Raw genomic sequence first — 24,033 nt, 5'->3', positions numbered from 1 at the left:
AGCAAGTGGCTGACAAGCATACTCAAATTGAAGGATTTGGACTCACTCTTGAGGGAAAATCCATGGCTTGGTTTCAGGCACTAGAGGCTTCAGACAAATCTTCTTTACGAGTTTTGGAAGAGAGATTCATTGCTGCTTTTTCCTTGATGGGAATTCAACATGACACGGTAGCACACATCTACTCTTTCAAGCAAGGCGAGAATGAGACTGTTAGAGACTGTGTAAATAGAATGAAGCAGTACATTAATCGTTGCCCAGAAGATGAGAAGCCCACCCAAAGTCAATTAATTTCTCTCTTCTTAAAAGGACTCAAAAATTCGACACTGCATACACATCTCTATGCGAAGAAGCATACAAATTTCAATGAGTGTTGCCATGATGCTATGGATTTCACCGATAACTTCAAATTCCAAGATGGTTCTGGCCCAGAGGTGAAAACTAGAGATCAGTGGGGTGATGACCAAAGTTTAGGGTCTAGCGCTCTAGTAAATCCAGACCAGATAGCTAACCTAGTACTAAGGAGATTGGGACAGACCTATCATCCACCCATGCAGCCACAACAACAGCAGCAGAGAATGAGGAGTGTACTTCCTACAGGTCCTCATCTTTGTGGAGCATGTGGCGGTAACCATAAAGCAGAGGAATGTAATACCTTTTCTCCTCTAGTCACAAACCAACCCACAAAAAAGTGGTGCCAAGCCTGTGCTTGGAACTTTACCCATACCACACAGGAATGTACTCGCATTGCAAGAATGAGACAGGAGCATGAGCAGCCAAGGGGTGGAGTGGCTCCACAAATGTATCAACAGTATACTAATTTTGAACGTAAGCCACCGATGGCACAAGAGCAAGCACGACCTGTTCTTGGTGCTCAACCTCCTGCTCCTGGGACTGCTCTTGTGAGGGTTGTTGACTACGACAATTCAAATATGTGTAGAGACTTGGTAAACCCAGGCTATGTGGAGGAGAAATACGCATCATATTCATCCAGAGAAAATCTCTTTGAAAGTCCCGCATACCCAAGCCAAGCACTGGAGGCTCAACCAGGGGAACCAAACTCTTTGATGTTGCTAGGCGGCTACCAACCTAGGACTCCAGGCCCCTCAGGTCAATGGCAGCCAAGGAAAATAGAGGCCAAACCAATGGGCCCCTGTTATGAGTGCGGAGAACCCCATTGGGCTCGTGATTGTCCACATCGCTCAAGGCAAGCATCTCGATCCAATACAACAGTACAACAGTTTCCACCAATTGAAAGATATTGTCTAGGGTGTTGTGTAGAACACTTCCCAAAGGATTGTTTGCTGAAACCACATGAGGAAGGCACCTCTCAACCAAAGGTCTCACTCAACCTTGTAGGGGCAGTTCCATCACCACCTTCATCAGGGAATGAGGATGTCGTGCCACTTAGAGTCATGACTAGATCACAGACACGAAATGCCGAAATACAAACTGATGAGACACCTCGAACTAGGGATGCAAAGACAAATCTAGTGGACAAGACCCTACAGTCCAATAGAAAAAAGACCACTAGGAGGAAGAAGAACCGAAACAAGCGAACTAAAAGTGCATCCACTAGTTCTCAAGAAGCCTCTAAACAAAACATGAGGGATAAAACTTTTACATCCCAAGAAGTGCATGAGGAACATCAACCTCAACCTGGGCCTAGTGCTAAACAAGATGAGACTAGTACGACCGAGGATAGTTCTGGGGGGATCTGTTTTTGTGGATAAAGTGAATGAGACTCTAGATGCCATCATTGATGCTCATAGAAGTCGCATTGCAGCTTTATCTGAGCTACCCAAGAAACTTCAAGAATACCCAAACCCTCGTGAGGAGAAGATCAATCTAGCTGTACATCAGCAACTCATTAGGGAAGCTCAGTCAATACTTGAGGGACCACCACCACCTATTCCTCGGGGCCCAACCTCTCTTAAGCCAACATTAGAAACCATACCAGAAGTGTCATCAAGTCGGGAAATGAAAAGTGAGCTCATTTCACAAGCTCATAGCGAAAGGTCTGCACCAATTGACACCCAATTGAAAGGAGGTATTCTGCCACCACCTAGCCTTGTCTTCCCATGCAATGATGAAGTTATTGATGCTAATGAGGACATGGCAAATGAGATGTGGGCCGCAGTTCATGAGAAAGTTAATGAGAACATGTCCTCTATTAGTTCGCCTCCATTCTCTGAGGTGGATTTTACCAGAGGCACGGAAAACAACTTTAGACGCCCAAGCATCCAGGAGGAAGTTCAAACAATTGTTTCTCCCAGAAGTAAGCATACAATGAAAACCTTACCATCATATCTGGGAGAATATGAGAACTGTTCTCAAACCTTGAGGATACCCTCCATGCATAAAAGGTTGACAAAGGAGAAGGATATGAATACCGTGCAAGCTATTTTGTCAGCACCAGTGGCTTGTACCTTACCTTTGATTGATTTGATAAAAATTCGACCTGAGTTGTGGAATGATATTGCACTGAAGGTAATCTAGTAATAAAGTCCATACTGATACATTCCCACTTAATCTGGGGGATGTCCAATGGATGTAACTTCCCAGACATTTTTACTCTTTCAGCTTTGACTTTCTGGCATGTCAGACATTGACGTACATGATTCAGTACATCCTTTTTCAGACCAGGCCAAAAGAAGATTTTCTTTACAGACATGTAGGTTGAAACCTGGATGTCCTGCTATAAGGCTGTCATGGGCTTCATTCAGAATTTGATCCTTGGTTCCCTCATCATTGGGAATGCATAGCCTGCGATTATAATACATAATGCCATCATCCGGGTTGTACCCTTGAACTCTGTTCAACTCCTGTGGAGTTTTGCTTTCCTGCATAAGTAGGGTAGCAATAGGGCCAAAGAATCTATCCTGCATGATCTTCTCTCTTGCTTCAATAATCAAAGGATTTGATACTACAGTAATTGCAAGCAAGGAGGCTTTTCTGCTCTGAGGGCATCTGCTACCACATTTTCTTTGCCTAGGCGGTACTTGATTTCAAAATCAAACTCCTGTAAGGTCTGCATCCACCTTCTTTGGCACATGTTGAGGTCCTTCTGAGTAAAGATCCACTTTAAGCTCTGATGATCTATCATCAAAGTGAATCTTTTTCCCAGTAGTAGAGGTAATGTCTCCACAACTTTAAGGCATAGACTACTGAAAGTAATTCCAGGTTGTGGATAGCATAATTCCTCTCATGCGTTCTGAGCTTTTGGGATTCATAGGCCACTGCATGACCTTCCTGCATGAGTGCACCTCCCAGGGCAAAACCACTTGCATCAGTTCCTACCTCAAAGGGTAGAGAGAAATCTGGCAGCTTCAGAACGACATTGGTTACCAAGGCGACGGTCTTCAGCTTATCAAAAGCACTCTGGCACACCTGGCAGACCATTGAAATGGGGTATTCTTTTTGAGAAGGTAAGTCAGGGGGGAAGCTATGAGAGCATACTTTGGTATAAAAATCCTATACCAACCAGTCAATCCCAAGAATCCTCTGACTTCTTTCACTGTCTTTGGTTCAGGCCAATCTATGACTGCTTGGACTTTTGCGAAATCTGGAGAAATTCCATCTTTGGATACCAGAAAGCCCAGGTATTCAACATGGTCGGCAGAGAAAGTGCATTTTCTCTTTTTTGCAAAGAGTTGGTGCTTCCTTAGAATCTCAAGAACTTTTCTGACATGAGTCTTATGGTTAAGTGCATTCTTTGAGTAAATCAGAATGTCATCAAAGAAAACTAGAATAAAATCATCCAAGTATTCTTTGAGGATGTCCTGCATTAGGCGATTGAATGTAGCTGGGACATTAGTTAATCCGAATGGCATGACAGTAAATTCATAATGCCCATAGCCAGTATTGATGGCTGTTTTCAATATATCTTGATCATTGATCCTGATCTGGTAATACCCGGATTTAAGATCTATCTTTGTGAAGATCTGGGCTCCATTTAGCCTATCCAGAAGCTCATCAATTCTTGGGATAGGATACTTATTCTTAACTATCAGCTGATTTAGACCTCTGTAGTCCACACAGAGTCTAAGCGTTCCATCTTTCTTTTTCTGAAAGAGAACTGACGCACCCCAAGGTGAAACACTGGGTCTTACAAACCCTTGTTCTAACAGCTATCTAAGCTGTTCCTTGAGTTTGATGGCTTTAAGAACTGGCATTTTGTACGTGCATAGGGCTACTGGCTGAATTCCGGGGGTTAATTCTATCACATGATCTACTTCTCGAATTGGAGGCATCTCTGTTAATTCTGCTGGGAATAAATCATCAAATTCATTTAACCATTCTGGTTCTTTAGCCTTAAGCTTTGAGTCTACTGGGTTCATTTTGACAACATAAATTTGCTGCTTCTTTCCAAGTCCTTTCAACAACCTAGAAGCTTTTACTAATTGAAGGTCTGGGGATCCGGAAACTCCAGTTCCTTGAACTTTGTTCCCGTGAAGGTCATGGAAGGAAATGGTTCCATTGTGACAGTGTATGTCAGCTTGATTTTTGTGGAGCCAATCCATTCCAAGGATCCCGTCAAAAACTCCCAGAGGTAAGACTTTGAACTGACAGTCGGTTACATAACCATCTAGATTGAACTAGATAAGATCTGTCTCATGGTGAGTGAAAAGAGTCTTCCCACTGGCCATTCAACTTGCATAGGTTTCCCTGATTTTTGTTCTAAGACTAGCTTACGCAAGCATCCAAGGGAAATGAATGAATGAGAATGAATCAATCAAAAGCTTAATAGGCTTACCCTGATATTCTGCTGGAGTATGGATGACTGAGAACTGACGGTCAGGTCCTTGGTTTTCAATTGTAGCAAAGATCTACCCTCTTTCCTCTTCTACTACATCTGAAATTGTGACTACTCTGGCTGCTGCAGTCTGAGGTGGAACTCTTTCTCTTTGGTTGCCCCAGTTCTGGGAAGGAGTTCTGAGGTTACTCTGGACAGAGGCAAATGGCAGAGCTGGAGTTCTTCTAGGGTTACCCTGGCTTGGGCGAGACCGACCTTGATTGGACTGGTATGAAGGGGTTGGTCACTGAATTCGGGGTCCTTGACTTCCCTGTCCCCTTAACAAGGCAGGAGTCAGGCAGTCTTTCAGTTGGTGACCAAAACCTTGGCATCCAAAACATCGGTTTTCACTTCTGAGTTCATCCTTTTGATTTCTTGAAAGAGGGGGGGCTCCTGAGAAAGTATTCTGGGGGAAGGGTCTTCCTTCACTTCGGAATTTTCCTGCATCTTGATTCTGATTCGGGCCTTGCTGCCTCTTCGGGGGTGGAAAGTTTGAAGTACTTTCTTGGGCTTGGAATCTTTTAAAGTTAGAGGGTGCAGGCTTTGGCGGGACCTTTACTACAAAGGCTTTGGCAAAATCCTTTGCCATTCTTATTACTTCAGCCATGGACATTGGCTTGGCATTTTTGACCAGTGTGTCCAAGGGTTCGTTCATTCCCCGGATGAACCTGGCCATGAGTTGTTCTTCATCTAGAGGTGGTGAATATTTGAGTAGAAGAGCAAAGGCCTGGTGATATTCCTCGATGGTTTTGCTCTCCTGCTTTAGCTCTAAGAATTCGTTCATTTTGATTTCCAAAAATCCAGGGGGACAAAATCTCTTTCTTAGAAAGGTTTTTAGGTCATTCCAGGACTGAGTATTTTTGTCCAGACGGTTGGTGTCACAGTAGTTCCTCCATGCTACCCTGGCTGTTTCCACTATTTTCAGCCGGGCAAGAGCTATTTTGCTCTGCTCATTGTAGCCTGTGATGTCAAAATATTCTTCCATGGCTTCCACCCATTTCTCCACAGCCTCGCCCAGGTTCTCCCCTTCTCCTTTGAAGGGTCCTGGATAAGTCCTATGAAGAGCCTTGCGAACATCAGGGTCAAGCTCGTCATCTTTAGAGAGAGGGTCTGACGACTGACGACCACGGTTTTCTTGTCTCATGATTCTGCCAAAAAATTATATATTATTAAATTTTTATTTTGATATCATTCACGAGATCCTAAGACTTAAGAAGTTTGGAAAACAATTTCTTAAACAAGACAATGATCTTATTGGAGATCTATGACATATGTTCGATAACAATTTTTTTTTAATCAGATCGTCCATAAACAATCACTTAAACACCATATTAGTGAATTTGGGAATTTCCCAATTTTCATTTTTGAATACTTAAAAAAGGAGGACATGGATAACATGTTTGTAAGTTTCTCAAAACCCTATCATATGACCTATCGTTGGAAAGCGCTTGAAAAATGGAATCTAAAGAGCTATAAAGCACTCATTTTGGATTAGTGGTGTTCAAGTTATGGTTAATCCAAACTTTTGACCACATGTCCCAAACTTGTGGGAAATTCCCATATTCCCCAATATGGTGTTCTTATACAACAGGGAATTTTTCTCCAGAAAACATTTCTTTATTTATATAAAAGTTACAATATGTACATAGAGCAGCTCGGCTCCAAAATTCAAAATCTCCTCGGGAGTCGCATAAGACGACGGTTCTGGGCCATAGCCATGCCCTGATACAAACGTTCACTTAACTGACAAGGAGCTATTATTTTCTCCTTAGGAATAAAACAACTAAGGAGTTTGTAGACTTGGCATGAAAGTTTGAAATTCCGAGGTGTCGAATGATATAGAATGACGCCACGCACCATTTTCAATTTTAACAGAATCATAGCCAATGAGAGGTTCTGCCACAGCATTGCACGACGGTCGCAAGAGGCGTGGACATACTGCCCTACAAACCACTTATGCTATAGTTTCTCCATTGGGTTAGGAAAATATAAATCCTCGAAATGGCGTGTGAGCCTAGCTCGGCTTGTTCGAGTTAAAGCGGAAGAAATGAGATGCTCAAAGGCAAACGCAGTCATATCTTGAGACTGGGTGAGATCGGGAATACCAGATAAATAGGAAACTTCCATCTATAAAAACAATTTTTTTGATTAAAAATTCTTCATTAAAGAAGCTTACGGAATAGGCGTCGCCTTGTAGAGATCGCTGCTGCGATCGAAACGCTTCAGTCGGATCTGAATTTTGGGTTCGTTTGCTCACCGTATGAGCAAAAGAGTATGACGCACGAACCCTTTCTTAAGGCAAAAAACCCTTATTAAAGTCTACGCAAATGGGGGGGATTGTGAGATGTCCTTAAGGGTAAAAACGTGGAGGAGGGCTGAGAGGGCTGCTGTAAGTCTATTCACACGGGGGGGGAGAAGAGTTAAGGACACTGCCTCCTAGCAAGAGGGGAATGGAGAAAAATTGGCCTATCTGAAAAGAGGCAAATGAGGGGGTGTGAGAGAGGTGGCTGCAAGGGATGGCTGTACTACAGCAAGTACACTGCACAGGGACAGATGGCGGTACAGACGACAGTACACCAGGACATACGTTGCACAGAAATGCGTGTTGCCTGTGGAACACCCCGGGGGTTTATATAGCTGAGGGGTATGGGTACGGGCGCTGCACAAAGCAAGGATGAAAGGACGGTGTACCTTCAAAGGCTATGGATCAGTGGCCTGCATGGGTCTAGGGGAAAGGTACGGTGTCGGTTGTCCAGGAAAGGAGTGGTACGCATGTACCTTATCTGGTCTGGGGCAGCATGGGTGTCCACGTAGGGGTACATGGGGACCATACAGTGTGGGCGACCGTCCTTTGGTTCTTGGGCGGCCATCGTACGGGCACCCTAGTAAGTGTACGGACCAAATTTTGGGACGAGGTACCCAAATTTAGGATGCCCGCCTCAATTTGGGACGCCTGCCTCGATTTGGGACGTCCGCCTCGATTTGCGTAACGGACCGCCCCGAGGGTGAATTTTTTTTAAATCCGGGAGGTTCTCTTGGTCGTAGGGGTTCAGACCGTTCGTCAATCTGACGCCCGGTCGTGTATTTATTAAGGTTTAAAGGTTGACCCTTTTTAACTAAAATGACTGAAATTTGCGTATAAGCTTGATCCGGTGTCCGTTTTGGATACTGTAAAATCCTATATTAGGGTAAAATCGCGTGCAGATTTCAAATTTAGGCTCAAAATTTGAAGATTCTAAGTATAAATGACTCAAATAATAAAATCATTGATTTTTATACCATAAAAACTCATAAATTTATCTATTACATGAACATTTCTTTATTAATGAAGATGGGTATGTTACAGCAATCTATGTTGTCTTTCAGTAAGTGTGCATGCTTTGAAGTTGATTGATGTTTCTTTTAGAATGACAATTATGTGATTGTGATGCAAAGACATGAAGTTAAATAGGAGTTGGATAGAAAATTCTTTCTATTTATCTCTCACATTGATGCTACCCTTACCGGTAATATTGAATTGATATGTATAAATCTACTTACATTGTGTGGATTTTATGGTTGACATTGAGGTAAAGCCACCATGCAAATCCATAATATGGAGTGCCCCATCATTGCTCAAGGGGTGGTTTAAATTATTGAAGGGGCTCAGTGAATTCCTGTTTGTTTTTTTTTGAACATTTGGATAAGCAAATGTTTTTCTTTTGACTTGCTTTTATATACAATGGCATTATTTATTCATCTTGCTTGGCTCAAAATACTCAACGTCTAGAGAGAGAGAGAGAGAGAGAGAGAGAGAGAGAGAGAGAGAGAGAGAGAGACTTTAAAGTCTTATGTAAATGATTAGTGTAGTGAGTGTCATATTTGATATCACAAGTATATTACTTAGGATGTATGTGGCAAGAAGATCATTTTCATTTGTTTATGATGATGGACAAGATATTGAAGGTATTTTTCTTGACGGTTGCTTGATATAGGCATTATTGTTTTTCATGATCTATTTAATATTCATGGCTCAATTGTAGACCCTCTATGTTAGGAAGGAATGTTGAAATATACAAGTGAATAAAGTGTGTGCGGGAATAAGCCCTTGGTTAGAGGCTGTAAAAGAGAATGTGTAAATGTGAAAGAACCTGTGATGAAAAGGTGAGAATACTGGGAGAGAATAAAGGGTAGCATGAGAAGATTTAGGAAGTGTGGAGATATTCTGGGAAAAGTGAAGAGGTGGAGAGAATCAAGCAAGAGGTGGAGATATTCTGGGAGTAAATCAAGGAGAAATAATTGGGATTAGATGCTTAGATGTAAACTCTATAAATTGAGGCATTGGCCTAATGAGAATTTGCTGGTTTTTGATTATCCATGCCTACATTAAGCTATTTGCTAACTACTCACTAATTACGTCTTAATTATTTGCTAATCACTTTGTTAATGATGTTGATTCTAGTGTTTGATCCACCATAGCTCATCACATTGCTCTAATTTCAACATGGTATCAGAGCCATGCCTAGAATCTATCATTGTGTGAGCTCATTATCGTGCTAATTAGGATTAGTAGAAAATTATAATTTTTCCTCTTTTTTCAACTAGCCTCTATACCTCCAGCTGGTGGAGGAGCTCTAGCTCCTTGCACACATAACATTAGGCCAAACCTTTCTAGCCCAACATATCCATGATCCCCATGATTCAGCCCATCAACACAGAAGCGCAAACCGCCGAGTATAGCTGTCGATTTTTGCTGATTTGCTAGCGTCGTTTTTCTGGAGAAGAATGGAGATGTTGTCTTGCTCAGCTACAATGGGTCTAATTCCTCTTAGCCCCGGGGGTTTTCAAGCATGCTCTACAAGCTGGTGAAGAGATAGAATTCAATTTCATCAAGTCTACAGTGAGATCCAAGCTCTTCATAAAATTTGCAGGTGATTTTGGTAAAACAGAGATTAAGCTTTCAATATTTGGTCAAATCTTGTGTTTATTGGCTTAATCCTCTACTAGAATCATTGCTATTGATGTCTTTGAAAGCATTTGAGCTCATTTGAAGTCTAAGGCACCAGATCTGGACTCCCCGCATACTCTATTTTTTACACACAAAAGAGTGGATTAATTTGCTAATTATTGATTAATCAATGCTAATCACTATATTTTGGTGCAATTGAGGGTTTAAATTAAACATTAGGTATCTAATACAAATCCCTATAACTTTAGATTACAATTCGGAGTTGGTTTGATACTCCAACCATTCCGTACAAATTGGTTACCCTTGATTTAATGTAATTTCTAGTGATTTTATGCTGATAAATTTGTTGTAATCATCTCTTAAACACCAGATTGAGTTGTAAAAGGGTAGACACTGCCCTTGAATCTTGAAATCGGATCAAGAGGTAAGACCCCCTTCACATCATCATGAGTACAGCACAGGAAATAGCCAAATTTAATGGGGAGCAATTTTACACATGGTAGACAAAAACCAACGGTATTTGCTCATGAGGAAAAATCTGTGGGGGCTAGTTGAGGGAAGAGATGAATGTCCAGAGAGAGGGAAAAATGAGTGGAAGAGCAGGAATGAAAAAGCATTGGGACTTATTGCACTTAGTTTAAATGATGAAATCATTCATCACATCCAAGGGATACAATGGGCAAAAGACGCATGGGATGAACTGAATAAATTATTTGGCACACAAGCTAAAAATTCAAAGATAAATCTGTTAATGCAATTCTACAAATTGGACATGAAGGAAAGTGAACCTTTAATCACACACTTGAACAGATATAAAAGCATTAAGCAACAACTGGCCACATGAAGAGAAAGTTAAAGAATTGAATGAGATGATCACTGCCAAGTCCTTGTAGATTGAACAGATGTCCATTAGCCACCCACAAACAGGAAGTGAAATGGGTCGCTCAACAACTCTAGGCCAGCCAAGTATTAGCAGTAGAACGGCTCAAGTAGATTGAAGAAGCTCAAGCTTTGGAAGCTTCAGCAAGAAGGGCACAGGAAGCGGCCACACACAAATTTGAGGACTTAGATGCGGCTCGAATGGTTCGTGAAATAGCCATATCAGATCTTCTATTAACCAAAGACTTAAGAATACAGGAATTGGAGCACCAGTTCCATCGAAGAAAGAAGTAAAAGATAGGAACCTACAGAGACAAATTGCAACTACTTATTGAACGAGCCTCAGAAATAGGTTCGTTTTGCCCCAATGACTCCTCGTGCCCCTCCTCAAACTCTAACTTTGTTTTTGTTTACACTAATCCTCTCACTTCTTCAGTATGAAATTAACTTATTTGAAGACCTTAGTCTAGGGGACTTAACACTAATTAAACAAAATACAGATAGAGATGCAGACCCAACTATCATCATTTTTGGGGAGACTTAGTATACTAAGAGATGCAAGTGATATATTACCCTACCCCTTGCATCCAATTGTGTTAAACCTACGTAGTTGGTGTCGGGTGTTGCAGCAATCTGACATCTTAGATAACAATGTCGACAAACTTGACCGGTTTATACCAAATGATATTCCTAATAGACTGGCCAATTACGAGGTTGTAGCACAAAGCTACCACTAGAACATTAGTCATGGGTAGGTATAAGTCTATAATACACACCAGCACTTAAATCTAATCGAATCCACCCTTTATCACCCATATGGCATTCTGAAGCTCTATCGCTATATATACATAAACACTTAGAAGCCATGATCACTTCTATGGTATATAACTTTGATAAAATACATATTGAATATCCTAACATAACTTCAGAAGATATCACATCTCCAAGAGTTTATGAAAATACACAAGTCCACCCACGCACCCCCTAGTTCAAGAGAGGGCCAGGAAGAAACACAAGGTTCTTCAACTCCATATACTTATTCGGTGTTTTCTTCTATCGTCAGCAAAATACTAAACCCTTATCCAAGTGTTAGTCCAACTAACAAAGCTAAGGCTAAGTGCATTTTCTCTCGTCTTCCTTCTATACCTATAGATTTTCCCACTGACACTCGCCCTCGAAAAGTTGCCGGCACCCCACCTGTCTCCACCAAGGTCGCTTCAAGAGCTACGTCCCATTCAATTAAGAGATGACCTCGAGCCATTTGCTGATAATAATATTGTGCAGAGTATGAAGAGTTTATCAGGGCAGACAACCCCTTATTGAAGCCAAAGCTAATGTGTTGATGCAAATAATACTGTTTGAACCAACCCGCAGAATCTTGCTAGACGCCTATGCTAGAATGACATCAAGACATTAACCTTATGTGCCCTATCTGCTCCATGCACCAATGCCTAATTTCGAGGAGCTGTTATCAATGCAGCATAAGGTACATTATGGGAAAATGTGGCAAAGTATACAAAGCTAGCAAACTCCCACTTAACGGACCTGCTGGAGATCAAAATGGTTACATTCATGATTAGTTATTATTTTCGCAGGTGGTGCAAAGCAAATCAATTTCACACAAAGGGAGGTTACACGACCATCATCACAGATAATACCAATCCCCACATGGAGGATTTCGGTATAGAACTAGAATGGCGTAAGGAATATCTTACAATTCCAGAATATAGTCAACAATATCAATGCTCCCTACTGCCAACCCAAAGGGTTGATCCACTATACATGCCTAGCAAATGGAGGTTGACACAGTTACAATTCCATGATGCCAAATGCCGGGATTCTCATGTTTGCTATAATTCTCTGCAGTTTGCACCATCAACATTTTCAGATATTGCAAGTCAAAGGTAGAAAATGCTCACCTAGATACGAGTTTGGAACCATATTCCAGATCCACATATTGTGGCAGTAGTCAAATTTTTGAAGCTGATAGTAGTCCTAATAGATTAATCTAAGGAACGCTATGATGGATTTACAGTTGACCACCTTTGCTTCGACATGCACAGGTCCTGATGAAAGAGGCATGATGTTATACTATCATCGCCTAAGGTGTCTTCTAGGTTACATGCACATTACATTCGAAGATATTTTCGACACTAGGTTCTGGGCATCACATGCAGCTTTTAAAAGAACCCTAAAAAATCTTCAATCACACCGTAACTTTTATAGGCATGAGTTCGGCAACTAGATCTTTCAACCTAGGTAATAGGTTCAGAAGACAGAACCTACATCAAGTAGGGGGGATATTACTCTCATTTTGGATTAACAAATATGCTCCTCCATTTGAGATAATTAATAAGTGTTATGCAAAGGCACTATAAAAGTTATATATTATGAGATATTGGCCACCCAAGGTCTTAGTTAGTAAGTTTTGGGCACCCAAGTGTGAATAAGGACCAATTGTATATAAGGCATTTTATCATAATAGAAGGACACAATCCCCCTTGTGCTATGGGAGCTCTTGCCTTGTCTTGTGAAAGAGAGAGAGAGTGTGAGAGTGTACTCTAGTGCATGTACCTTTTATATGCATGTATCTGTAGAAGAGTGAGAGAGAGATTGCCTTGTGTGGTGGTGCGAGCGGCTCTACAGTGATAGCGTGGAGGATTGGAGCTTTCGAAAGCGAGCTTGGAGACCTCAAGCAACGTGAGCTTGGAGCATTGGTAAGTCCCCAATGATGGTTATTGTCTATTGCTTCATCCAATGGTGAATGTTAGAGTTCTCTCTTTGGAGGTGTGGTAGCCATAACAATCATAGTCTCGATGCCTATCCACCTTTGGTTGTATCTTATTTTAATAGTCGCTCATGATTATTTCAAATTTTGTGACAGCTAAGGACAGTTGCTTCTCACCCCCCAGGGCATGCCATGAGGAGTAATTCATGAAATTTAATATTCCCATGTTATTCACTATTTATGAATTCTCCTAGACATGTCTAGATTGGGATGCCTTTCTAAATCCGGGCATTCATAGCTTACTTTGCATGTACACAAGTGACACCATATATGCATAAGAGTATGGGTTACATCGACTATTGAGTTTTGTATGGTTATTTGTACTTTTGATTAATTAATTACCTTAGTTAATGTAATTGTAGATCCTTGGATTGGATAACAGAGGTGAGCTAGTGATGGTTAGGAACATTTTGCGACACTCAACTTTAGGTATTGGTAAATTATTATTTGGTTTTGTGCAATGCACACTATTTATTCCTTTTTAGGTGGCGTCCATATTCATTGACAACACATATATTTATTTGGACATATTTGTGTTCCCTTATGCATATTTGATTTTATAAAGGATATACACAATTATATATATGGTTTGAGGTTTACACCTATTTTGAGTAGTTTAGCTTGCACGTTCAATAAAGCAAACCATTTTTACTGAAGTTGACATGTTTGTAAAAGAGAAGCTATTTTAAGCCCCAGAAGTTATTTTAAGCAATATAATAAGAATACATTAAGAGAAAGCGTGTGCTAGGCAAATCGGACCCAATAGTGTGTTTTTATCTCTATGCTTTTATTTACATGCAACTTAATATTTAAAAGGGTATGTGTTTCCCAATAGGTGATCATCATGACATTTTTGTTTCTCTATTGCATACATGTGTTATACTAATTAGGATGTAATGGCACATACACCTCAATTCTAAAAAGGATTACCAAAGCAAGAAAATTGTATTCATGTATTAAACGTAAGGAGCATGTTATTGATGTAAGCTTTGGGCCATGGTAGGGACAACATCCCTACTGTATCTTACATTAAAATTAATAAAGCAATGAACAATAATGTTTTTGTGTACCTAATCTTTGCAATAGATATACTTGAACATGATAATGTTCAAATGGATAGTTGATGCTAATAGGTTGAAATTTCTTTATGAATAAGCTAATTATTTTGTAGGTAGTTTTCCTACTAGCATGTCACTAGAGACCCAAGGATCATACCATAGAATTAATCCCTCTTCATAGACCACCACCTAAGAAAAAACTTATCAAGGTAGCTGAGCTAAGAAAAACAGATCATGTTATAAGTGGATGTTCTCATGGATAGATTTGGTCATTTGTGTTATTGATGGAGGCACTAGGCCATGGTAGGGACAACATGCCTATTGTATCTTACATTAAAATTAATAAATCAATGAAGGTTTCTCATTGCTTGATCTTTGCAATATATGTACTTGAACATGATAATATGCATGTAGATACACTCAATGCTAAGAGTCTAGATTTCTTTAAGAATAAAGTAATTGTTTTGTTGGTAGTTTGCTTGTTGGCATGCATTAGGGAAAAAGGGAGCTCATTTTGGGGCCCTGTAAGAAATTCACTATTTTTCGATTTATTTCTCTCCTAAAAGACCTCAAAAATAATAAAATATGAAAACTTGGCTCAAAACTGTCAGTAAGGACTACCGAACTGTCAGTTCAGAAAGGAATAAGATAATCTTTTATCTAACTAACACGATTTTGCATTAAATATCTCCTTAGTTTTTTTTGTTTCCCGAAGATTCCGCATCTCTTTTGACGACGTGTGCAGGCCTCTCATAAAGAATCCATCACTGAACTTAATGATTGTATGGATACCACCACACTTCCACGATTCATATTACAAAAAGACTATGAGATTGACAAGCAAACTTTGCAACCTCAGAAGCACAAAAAATGGCCGATACTGAGTCACAATCTCAGAAGAAGCGATTACACTATCTTCACATCGACTTAGAACAATATGCTCCAGCACAAAAAAGACGAAAGGATACGGTGCTAAATGCTCAACAACGGGAAAATATGAGAAGAGAAGGACTCCAACATATTGACTTATGGTGCGATGGAAGCATATATCCAAAATGTCTAGTAAAAAACTCTACACCTCCATTTGTCAATCCAACCACACTACTGAGGTTTGCGGGTGATGGACAAAATGGACTTCTTGGTTATATTTCAGCACAGTCTGCATTTGCAGAAACATATAAAACGATGTACCTACAAGAAAAGGGGGCTAGGATTCAAGAGATAGTCATTCGTGCAAAATTGGAGCAGCAGTTGCAGAATGAAATTGAGGAGCATTCAAAGAGTAAAAAAGAGTTGACAAGAGCAAGAAGGAAGAGAACCATGCTTGGAGACAGACAACGAAGCAGGAAGATTAAAAACATTGCAAATTTGAAGGCTGGGACTGGTGGATGCAAGCGAAGAATTCAGGAAGCAAGGTTAGTTTGTAATTTTTCATTTTTTATACTCAAAAATGCTCTCAAATGACTATATCTATTTTGTCCATTAACGCAAAACAAGATTGGAAGTGTTGAATAATATAGGCATATTGTGTTGTTACTATAGGAAACTATTGGAGCCTGCAAAAGAAAATATGGATCCCAACCTTCTTCCAGTTAAACAAATGAAAGGATTGCTTTCTTGTGGTGTAGCAAAAGGTTTGATTGAAGAAAAAAAATACAAAACAATCAAACGCAATGTTGTAGAGGACTTTATATCCAATAATCAAGTTGATGGTACTACAATCCAAGAGGCTCTTGATGTTAGTGGAGTTAGCAGGAAGGGATATAGTTCGATTTTCCATGCGATATCCTCAACTTTGAGAGATCAAAGGATTAAACGAGTTTTACTGCCAAATCCACCAAAACCGTGTGGAGGATAAGAGGTCATTTGAATGAAAGTATAGATGAGTTTATTGGACAATATATCCATATTGAAGAAATATTTCATGGTGGTAAAGGAACCACTGTGTATGACCCTTGGAACAATATATTTGTAGATCTACAACAACTTCAAAGAAGAATGGTCGAGTTTTATGGAATAACATTTGAAGAGTGCAAAGGCATTTTGAAATTTGTTATCAAGCTGGATGAGTGTGAGGTTGTAAAGGAAAAGAAAATGGAAAGGATTACTATTACATTGATGAATGGAGCACTTGATACATCATTGACTGAAGCGAGTTCAAAGTTTTTTAGTGTGCAGTCGGAGAAACACATATGGTGGTTAGGCTCGTTCAAGGTATGATCATTTTTTGTTTCGTACTTGATTTTAGTCAATGTTTTCAAATCTTTTATAGTAAGACTTTTGTTTTCTATAATCACAGGTGAAGAGAGAAGACCATGAAGCACTAGATTGGGTGTTTCACCACACGGAAATACCAAGAATAATTAAAAGACAAGTGCAAGGAGAGAATCTCCATGTTGCAGGAAAAGGTGATTTTCAAGTAGAGTGGCACATGGCGGGGGATCTTAAAACACTTAAGTGCATGTATAACGTTAGTAAAGGAGGTAACTCAAAGTCTCCTTGTCTAACTGCAAAGAATCAGCTCAAGTAATGGATTCCAAATGGTGGAAGAGAGCACCTAATAGAGATAAAGTTGACCCTGACTTTAAGGCCATTCTTGACATTCCACTATGTAATGTTCACATATGCACATTGCATGCTCTATGTCGAATTATTGAGACATTGGTATTTTTGTATATTGGATTTGCTTGGAAACTCCGTCCTGAAAGAAATAGAAAGGATGCTCTTCATGCATTAGAAAAAGTGTTATCCGATATAGGTCTGCATGGAGGTGATGTTCATATCACAAAGGATTTTAAAAAGTCTACCAATGGCAAGGAGGTACCAATCAAGCCCTCTATTGGTGGTGTTAAGGCAAGAAGATTCTTGTCTCGACCCAAACACAGTAGTAAGCAAGTAAGGCAAGGTAGAACAGTTTCAAGGATTAATTATGGATTGTGGAAGCAAGTCCATAATGCCGTGAAAGATCATGAGGCAGATGGGGAAGCACGAAATGTGAAGGCAGAGGTGTGGAGGTTTCTTGATCAACTCTTCATGTTCTGTGACAATGTAACATGGACAAAGAGTGATTACAAGAACTTTGAAGAGGCAATTAAACATTTTGGGAAGTCAATGAAAGACGCGTGGACAGCCTGCAATATAACTCACTACATGGTAAAGTGATGTCTTCTTCTTTTACTTAAGTGTGATCCTCTTTTTTTTTTTAACTTACTATGCATTCTTATGTCTTTGTGAAAACAGCATATCATCTACAACCACCTTCCCTATTTTGTCAAAAAGTATGGATGCCCAGCAATTTGGTCTACCCAAGGCATGGAGGTCTCACTACATGGCACGTAATGCATTTTTCAGACACACACACAACACTATGGAGGGAGTCAAAAGGCAAATAGTCTGAAGGAAGTCTTCTAATGGTTTTACCGAGGTATTCTACAGAGGCTGCATGCTAAAAGAAAAGTTGCTAGTTCCAAAGTCAAGCTTGCTTTTATTCTAGCCCAAAAGCAAAGACGAAGACAAACTTTGGACAATTCAATGGCAGCAGAAAGACATAGACAATGGAGGGATTGGAAGATATTTAGAAACCATAAATGGACAAGTAAACATGAATAGTAGTTTGTAACTTATTGGTGTTATGTCCACATGTTTTCAAACTCAATCAATAGATTTTTATTCTGTGGAACAAGTGACTCTTGGTGTTATGCCTATATGTTTTGAGACTCCATCAAAAGTATTTCTTTTGTGAAACATGTGATCTATATTAACAAGCATCAATACATCCATGAACTACACACAAAAAATTCAATCAGTACTACTTAATTATGCTAGACACACTATTGATCCTTACCAATAAGGTACTGAGTGTCAAATGCTTTTAGAAGCTACTGAGTGTGGGAAGAGTACTAAAGTGTCGTACGGTGATGGGACAAATGCAAAAGGGTACTGATCGTCCGTACGGACAAGGAACTGATGAGGATCAAAGACTTTGTACAAATCAGTTCAACTTCAACATAATGTTTGTGCTATATTTGATGACTAAATCCTATTACTCCCAGGGCCTGCCAGTCGGAACTCTCTTTTTGAACTTGATTGGACTCTTTTTCTTCCTTGTTGGCTTGATGTCGACTGTCTGTTTATCAATGCTTGCCTCTGTTGCTTGTCTGGGAGGGGTATCCTTGTCTTCACCTATCTCCACGTATTCTTCTTCTTGGATTGTGTGGCCTGATGCAATCATGGGTGGCTCTCGAATCATTTGGATAGTCTTGCAAGACAAGTTCTTTATGCATGTACACATGCTGAATCAAAACTTCTTTCACCGATATCTTCCCTCTGGTGATTTTAAAATCTCGTACTCTTCCCTTCCATGACGCCAAGAAAATATTTTTTGTATGGGGTCTCTTTCTTTTGCTAGGTTGCATGAGCACCCATGCTCCTTTCGAAACACTAAACCTTTCCCAAGTTCCTTCCATTTTGACTGTACTTAAATTCTCTACCAAAGAAATAAAAGAAGCAGGTCGACGGGGTAAGGATGTGTGGTATAATTCTGCCTTCATAGCATTATCATCCACAGAGCGTCTTCCACAAGAATGGCCATAGTTTTTATTCACCATGAAGACCTTGTGAATCTATAACAATAGCAAAGTAATGTAAACAAGATAAGAAAGTGAAGTTTCAAGAAAGATAAAGTGGGCAGATAGACAGTTGACAAGAAACATCTTACTCTAAGCCAAACAGGATCAAGGGAGCAGTTTTGGAAAAGAAGAGGCTACTGCACAATGAGGCAGTGGTGTAGAATGGTAGACCTTTCGAAGGAAAGGAAGAACAACATTTCAAAGTTCAAAGGAAGGTGGAAGCGGGAAGGCCCTTGTTAGAGAAAATGTCAGACTAGATTCTATCTTCATGTCCAAAGATCTTGTGAGAATAAAAAACCAATCTCCACATTAATGTAGCACGCTTGTACCTACATAAAGTATTGTTTCTTTTATCTATTTTCTCTTATTTTTGTGAATTTCCAATGTTACGTTGGCCCTCTGTTGATTGGTTGAGAGCTTATTTTTCCAAACCGTAAAAGGCCCCAAAATGAGCTCCCTTTTTTCCTAATGCTACGAGTGGCCCGAGGATCATACCATAGATTAATTCCTCATAGCCCACCACCTAAGCAATAACGTATCAAGTTGGCTGAAATAATAGGAAGAGATCATGTCATAAGTGAATAAGATTTTTAAGGAGTTTCTTAAGGAGTATCATTAATATGGATAGCTTTGGTGAACATGCTCATTTTCTATTGGTCACAAGAAGACCATAAAGCCAAATCATACGGTTAATATCTTTCTTTCCCAAGTTTTTTCCCAGGTTTTTAATTAGTAGGGGATTGCCAATTGTGGGTGGTCAAGATCTTAAGAAGTCCTATGATTTTGTTTTACAGAGCTTTGTTTTACAATATGGACACAAAGCTAGATTTTTCTTCATCTTATTGTCCATTCATATATGTGCAAAATAAAGCAACAAATTCAGGCATTTTGGACTTGCCTAGATGCCATGTGTATAATAACAAAACCTTGTGGAAAAAGTATTTACAATTCATATAATAACATAATGCATTCTTTTCCTCGTAAAAGCACCTATCGAGATTATTTATGGCAAGGTGGTGATACCAACCATATTTTGCACAAAGGTGAGGTCTTTACATCGGTTAATAAGTCAAGGACTTGCAAGATGCCTTTTGTAAGGTGTGAACAACCACTTAAAGGTCTCAACAAAAGCTTAAGAGGGCTGCTATGTGTCTGATCACAAAACCTTGTGGAAAACCAATCACAAAATCTTATGGAAAAAGTATTTACCATTATTGGATTTTTCATACAATAACATGATGAATTCATCCCCTAGTAAAAGTACTATTTAAGATTATGTATAGCAAGGTGCCCATGTTTTTCACAAAGGTGAGATATTTACATGGATATGTCAAGGACTTGCAAGATGCCCTTTTTATAAGGTATGGACAATCACTCAGAGGTATCAACAACAACATAAGATGGTTGCTATGTGTTTGGTCAAAAAACATTATGGAAACCTAACCACAAGACCTTGTGGAAGTTTTACTTACCATTAGTGGAGTTTTCATACAATAACATGCTACATTCTTCTGGGCTATTAAAAGTTACTTTTGAGATTATTTATGGTGGCAAGGTGGTGATACCAACAACCACATTTTGCACAAAGGTGAGATCTTTGCATGGATTAATATGTCAAGGACTTTAGTAAGTTGCGGACAACCAGTCAAAGGTCTTCACAAAAGCATAAGATGGCCCACTAGCATAGAAGTAATTAGATCTCAAAGAAGGGATGATGAGTGCAAGGCTCCACTTTTTATGTTTTTTTTTTGTTTTGAATGAAGACTTGTATTTTTATTTTGTGTCTAGAATGGAAGTAGAGGTTGAGGGAAACATTTTGGGAGACTATCAGAATAAGTTTTTACAAAAAGTTTGTGCGCTATCTTGATTTTGTCCATTTTGTGAGCTACTTTTGAGTCGTTTAGAGTGGGAATTAGTCCAAAGTGTACATGAGAGTTTTTTTGTAGCATTTAAAAGACGGGCATTCTCATTGTTTGACACATCTTCGGTCAGCCAGCCCATGTACTGATCAGTGTCAATAACAGGCGCCTTGTATTGATACGCGTCCTTAATCCCATATTCTTCCTTGACGCCAAGCTCTTCCACAATATCGAGAGACTTCCTGTACTCCAGCACGGCATGCTTCTTCATCCCTTCTCGCTTCCTGTTTTCGAGGTCGTTACCATCGATGCTCTCTTGGAAGAAGAAGTTGGCCATGCACATGCGGACGCCGGGAGTGGCGTCCTTCTCCATTTTCTCGAACTCGTGGAAAGATTTCATGCACCAACCTTGCGACCTTTCGAGACTTTGCTGGTCGGTGTTGTGCGAGCCTGCAACAGCGCCATGTAAAGCGTAAAGTTAGAATTGGATTTCTACCAGCGTGATTATTTCAAAACTGGAGGGAGCAGGGGCGTCCTCTGATCTACCGCAAACAGCTGGTGGCCACTCCCAAAGGGCACCTGCTATCTGGGAGGTAATTGGTTTCTTTATGGATGCATATTCATGGGCGATCACGGAGACCTTGTAGCCCTTCTCGAGCAAGACCTTGGCCGTGGTAAGACCACTCACCCCTCCTCCGATTACAAGTGCATGGGGCTTAAACCCCCGCGATATCCCAGACGCAGCTTGATTAGCCATGCCGGCACTGTGCGATGATATTATATAACTAGGCAATGTGCGATGTGTGATAATAACTAGGCAATGTGCGATATTGAGGAGGCACTGCGCTTGGGGGAGTTGAAGCTAGGCTAGGTACTAGTTCTTATATAGAGAATCGAGATGCCAGTTTCGTTTATTGTGATGAGAGTTGCGCGTTAATGATGATCAAATTGACATCAGTGCAGGCGTTTATTGTGATCAGAGTTGCGAGTAAATTATCAAACTACAGTGCAGGTGTCGTGCGGGATCGGATCAATTCAAGTTATCTCAAACAAAAAAAAAAACAAAGAATCGTACTGATTGATCAAGGAGACACGCTTAGTGTTCCTATCGAAGTTATCTCAAACAAAAAAGAAAGAAAGGATCGTTCTGATTGATTAAGGGGAGCTTAGTGTTCCTATCGTACTGATTGATTGATGGCAATATTAATTGCGATTCTTAAATGTAATGGCCAAGTGTGCGCTCGTGCAGGGTTGAAGCTAGGCTAGGTACTAGTTCTTATATAGAGAATCGAGATGCCAGTTTCGTTTATTGTGATGAGAGTTGCGAGTTAATTATCAAACTGACAGTGCAGGTGTCGTGCACCGAGTTGTTGTTCAATTCAAGTTATCTCAAACAAAAAAAAAAAGAAAGAATCGTACTGATTGATTAAGGACCGGAGGTAGTCCTGACCTCGGACGAAACCGTGAGGCACCGAGTTGTTGTTCAATTCAAGTTATCTCAAACAAAAAAAAAACAAAGAATCGTACTGATTGATTAAGGACCGGAGGTAGTCCTGACCTCGGACAAAACCGTGAGGCACCGAGTTGTTGTTCAATTCAAGTTATCTCAAACAAAAAAAAAAAACAAAGAATCGTACTGATTGATTAAGGACCGGAGGTAGTCCTGAGGTTGTGGGTTCAAGCCCTCCCTCTCCAAGGGGTGGCACGCATGGGTGTGGGTGGGTTTATGTTAAATTCGTGGCCCCAGCACCGGTGGTCACCTACCCGGTGACCGCCTTGGTCTAGACGATGGTGCAATGTCCGTGTATTTTTTGGGATTCGAACCTGGGTCCTTGCCAAGGGAGGCGAAGCATCTATCCACTGCACCGTGAGCACACACATGATATGCACACGTGTCCATAACATCTTATCGACACATGTCTACAGATGGGCCCGTCATCAGCCACCACTGACCGGGTGATTGGGCCCGCAGGGTGCCACGTATCGTGGCTCCCCGAAATTTAACCAAGCCGTGGGTGTGTTGTGCTGTACTTTCTAATTCTAACCAATTTAATATATATATATATATATATTGATTATAACGACTACATGGCAAGGGACTCGTGACCACCAGTTTTCCGTCTCCTGAACTTGGCACGGAGTCCGGACCTCTCCTACACCACATCCACTTTAACTCCTCAACCTATAAAATACCTATATGAGGATAGGGCCTACAATGTTACATCAATCTCCTAGATTATGTAGTATGCCCATTGCCCACTTCAAATCCTTGACCCAAAAGAAAAGTGATCATCTTGTTTACAACTATTCGGTTGAGGAGTTGAAGCCTTGAAGAGACATTTTCAAGAGTCATGGACCATGGGAGTAGTTGATCCATAACCATGGATCAACTACTCCCATGGTCCATTCAACTCCTCAATTGGGAGTAGTTGATCCAATTGCTCCCATCGTCCATTCAACTCCTCAATAGAGTAGTTGTAAATGGTATGGGTGCAGTAGATCCATAACCATGGATCAACTACTCCTGTGGTCCGTGACTCTTGAAAATGTCTCTTCAAGGCTTCAACTCCTCAACCAAGTAGTTGTAAATGCTATGGTTACGGATCAACTAGTCCCATGGTGTGTGAGTCTTGAAAATGTCTCTTCAAGGCTTCAACTCCTCAACCGAGTAGTTGTAAATGCCCCTTCAAGGCTTTAAAGTTTAACTCCTCAACTGAGTCACTGACTACATGTAAATATGTGCTAGTTGTGGAGTAGTTGTCCTTCAAGGCTTTCACTCCTCAACCGAGTCATCAACCACATGTTCATATTTTGTCCACAGTCCAAGAGGTAGTGGTTTCTCAACCTACCATATGTTATGAATATGGTGTACTCAATCCTCTAAATGCTCCCCCCATTCAATTTTCAATTTTGAACATTGCAGATCTTTTCTGAATAGAACTTGACCTACAATAGATGTGTGTTGACAAGTGGCATACTCCTAGAGAAGTGTTTCAAAGAAAATTTACCCTTCACATAGAAGGGTGAAAAAAGATGAACCCTACATATGAAGGGCCCTTTTTAAAAAAATATTTTCAATTT

At 40.3% G+C, this 24,033-nt stretch overlaps 1 protein-coding gene across 1 annotated transcript; it reads right to left on the bottom strand.

Annotated features, from left to right (window-relative positions):
- Window positions 1-10,865: 10,865 nt before the first annotated feature.
- Window positions 10,866-21,709, bottom strand: LOC147627048 (uncharacterized). Its single transcript, XM_086815231.1, has 3 exons — window positions 21,499-21,709; window positions 21,022-21,402; window positions 10,866-10,924 (listed from the first exon to the last, which is right to left on the bottom strand). The coding sequence occupies exons 1-3, from the start codon at window positions 21,707-21,709 to the stop codon at window positions 10,866-10,868; spliced, it is 651 nt and encodes a 216-aa protein (XP_086671357.1).
- Between the last annotated feature and the right edge of the window lie 2,324 nt (window positions 21,710-24,033).

The sequence above is a fragment of the Cibotium barometz genome, chromosome 21, assembly GCF_041138505.1.
Source record: "Cibotium barometz isolate CiBa-2024 chromosome 21, ASM4113850v1, whole genome shotgun sequence".
NCBI lineage: Eukaryota > Viridiplantae > Streptophyta > Polypodiopsida > Cyatheales > Cibotiaceae > Cibotium > Cibotium barometz.
The sequence above is the reverse complement of the archived record's forward strand: the minus strand, read 5'-3'. Positions and strand labels throughout refer to the sequence as shown.

Excerpts from the sequence above, each read along its gene's own strand:
- LOC147627048 (XM_086815231.1), bottom strand. The coding sequence starts at position 21,709 with ATGGCTAATCAAGCTGCGTCTGGGATATCGCGGGGGTTTAAGCCCCAT. Across the intron at positions 21,403-21,498 it reads GTGGCCACCAGCTGTTTGCG|GCTCGCACAACACCGACCAG; the intron begins GTAGATCAGAGG and ends GCGCTGTTGCAG. Across the intron at positions 10,925-21,021 it reads TGCTACAAAAAAACTCTCAT|GTTCCTATCTTTTACTTCTT; the intron begins GTACACTTTGGA and ends TTGTCTCTGTAG.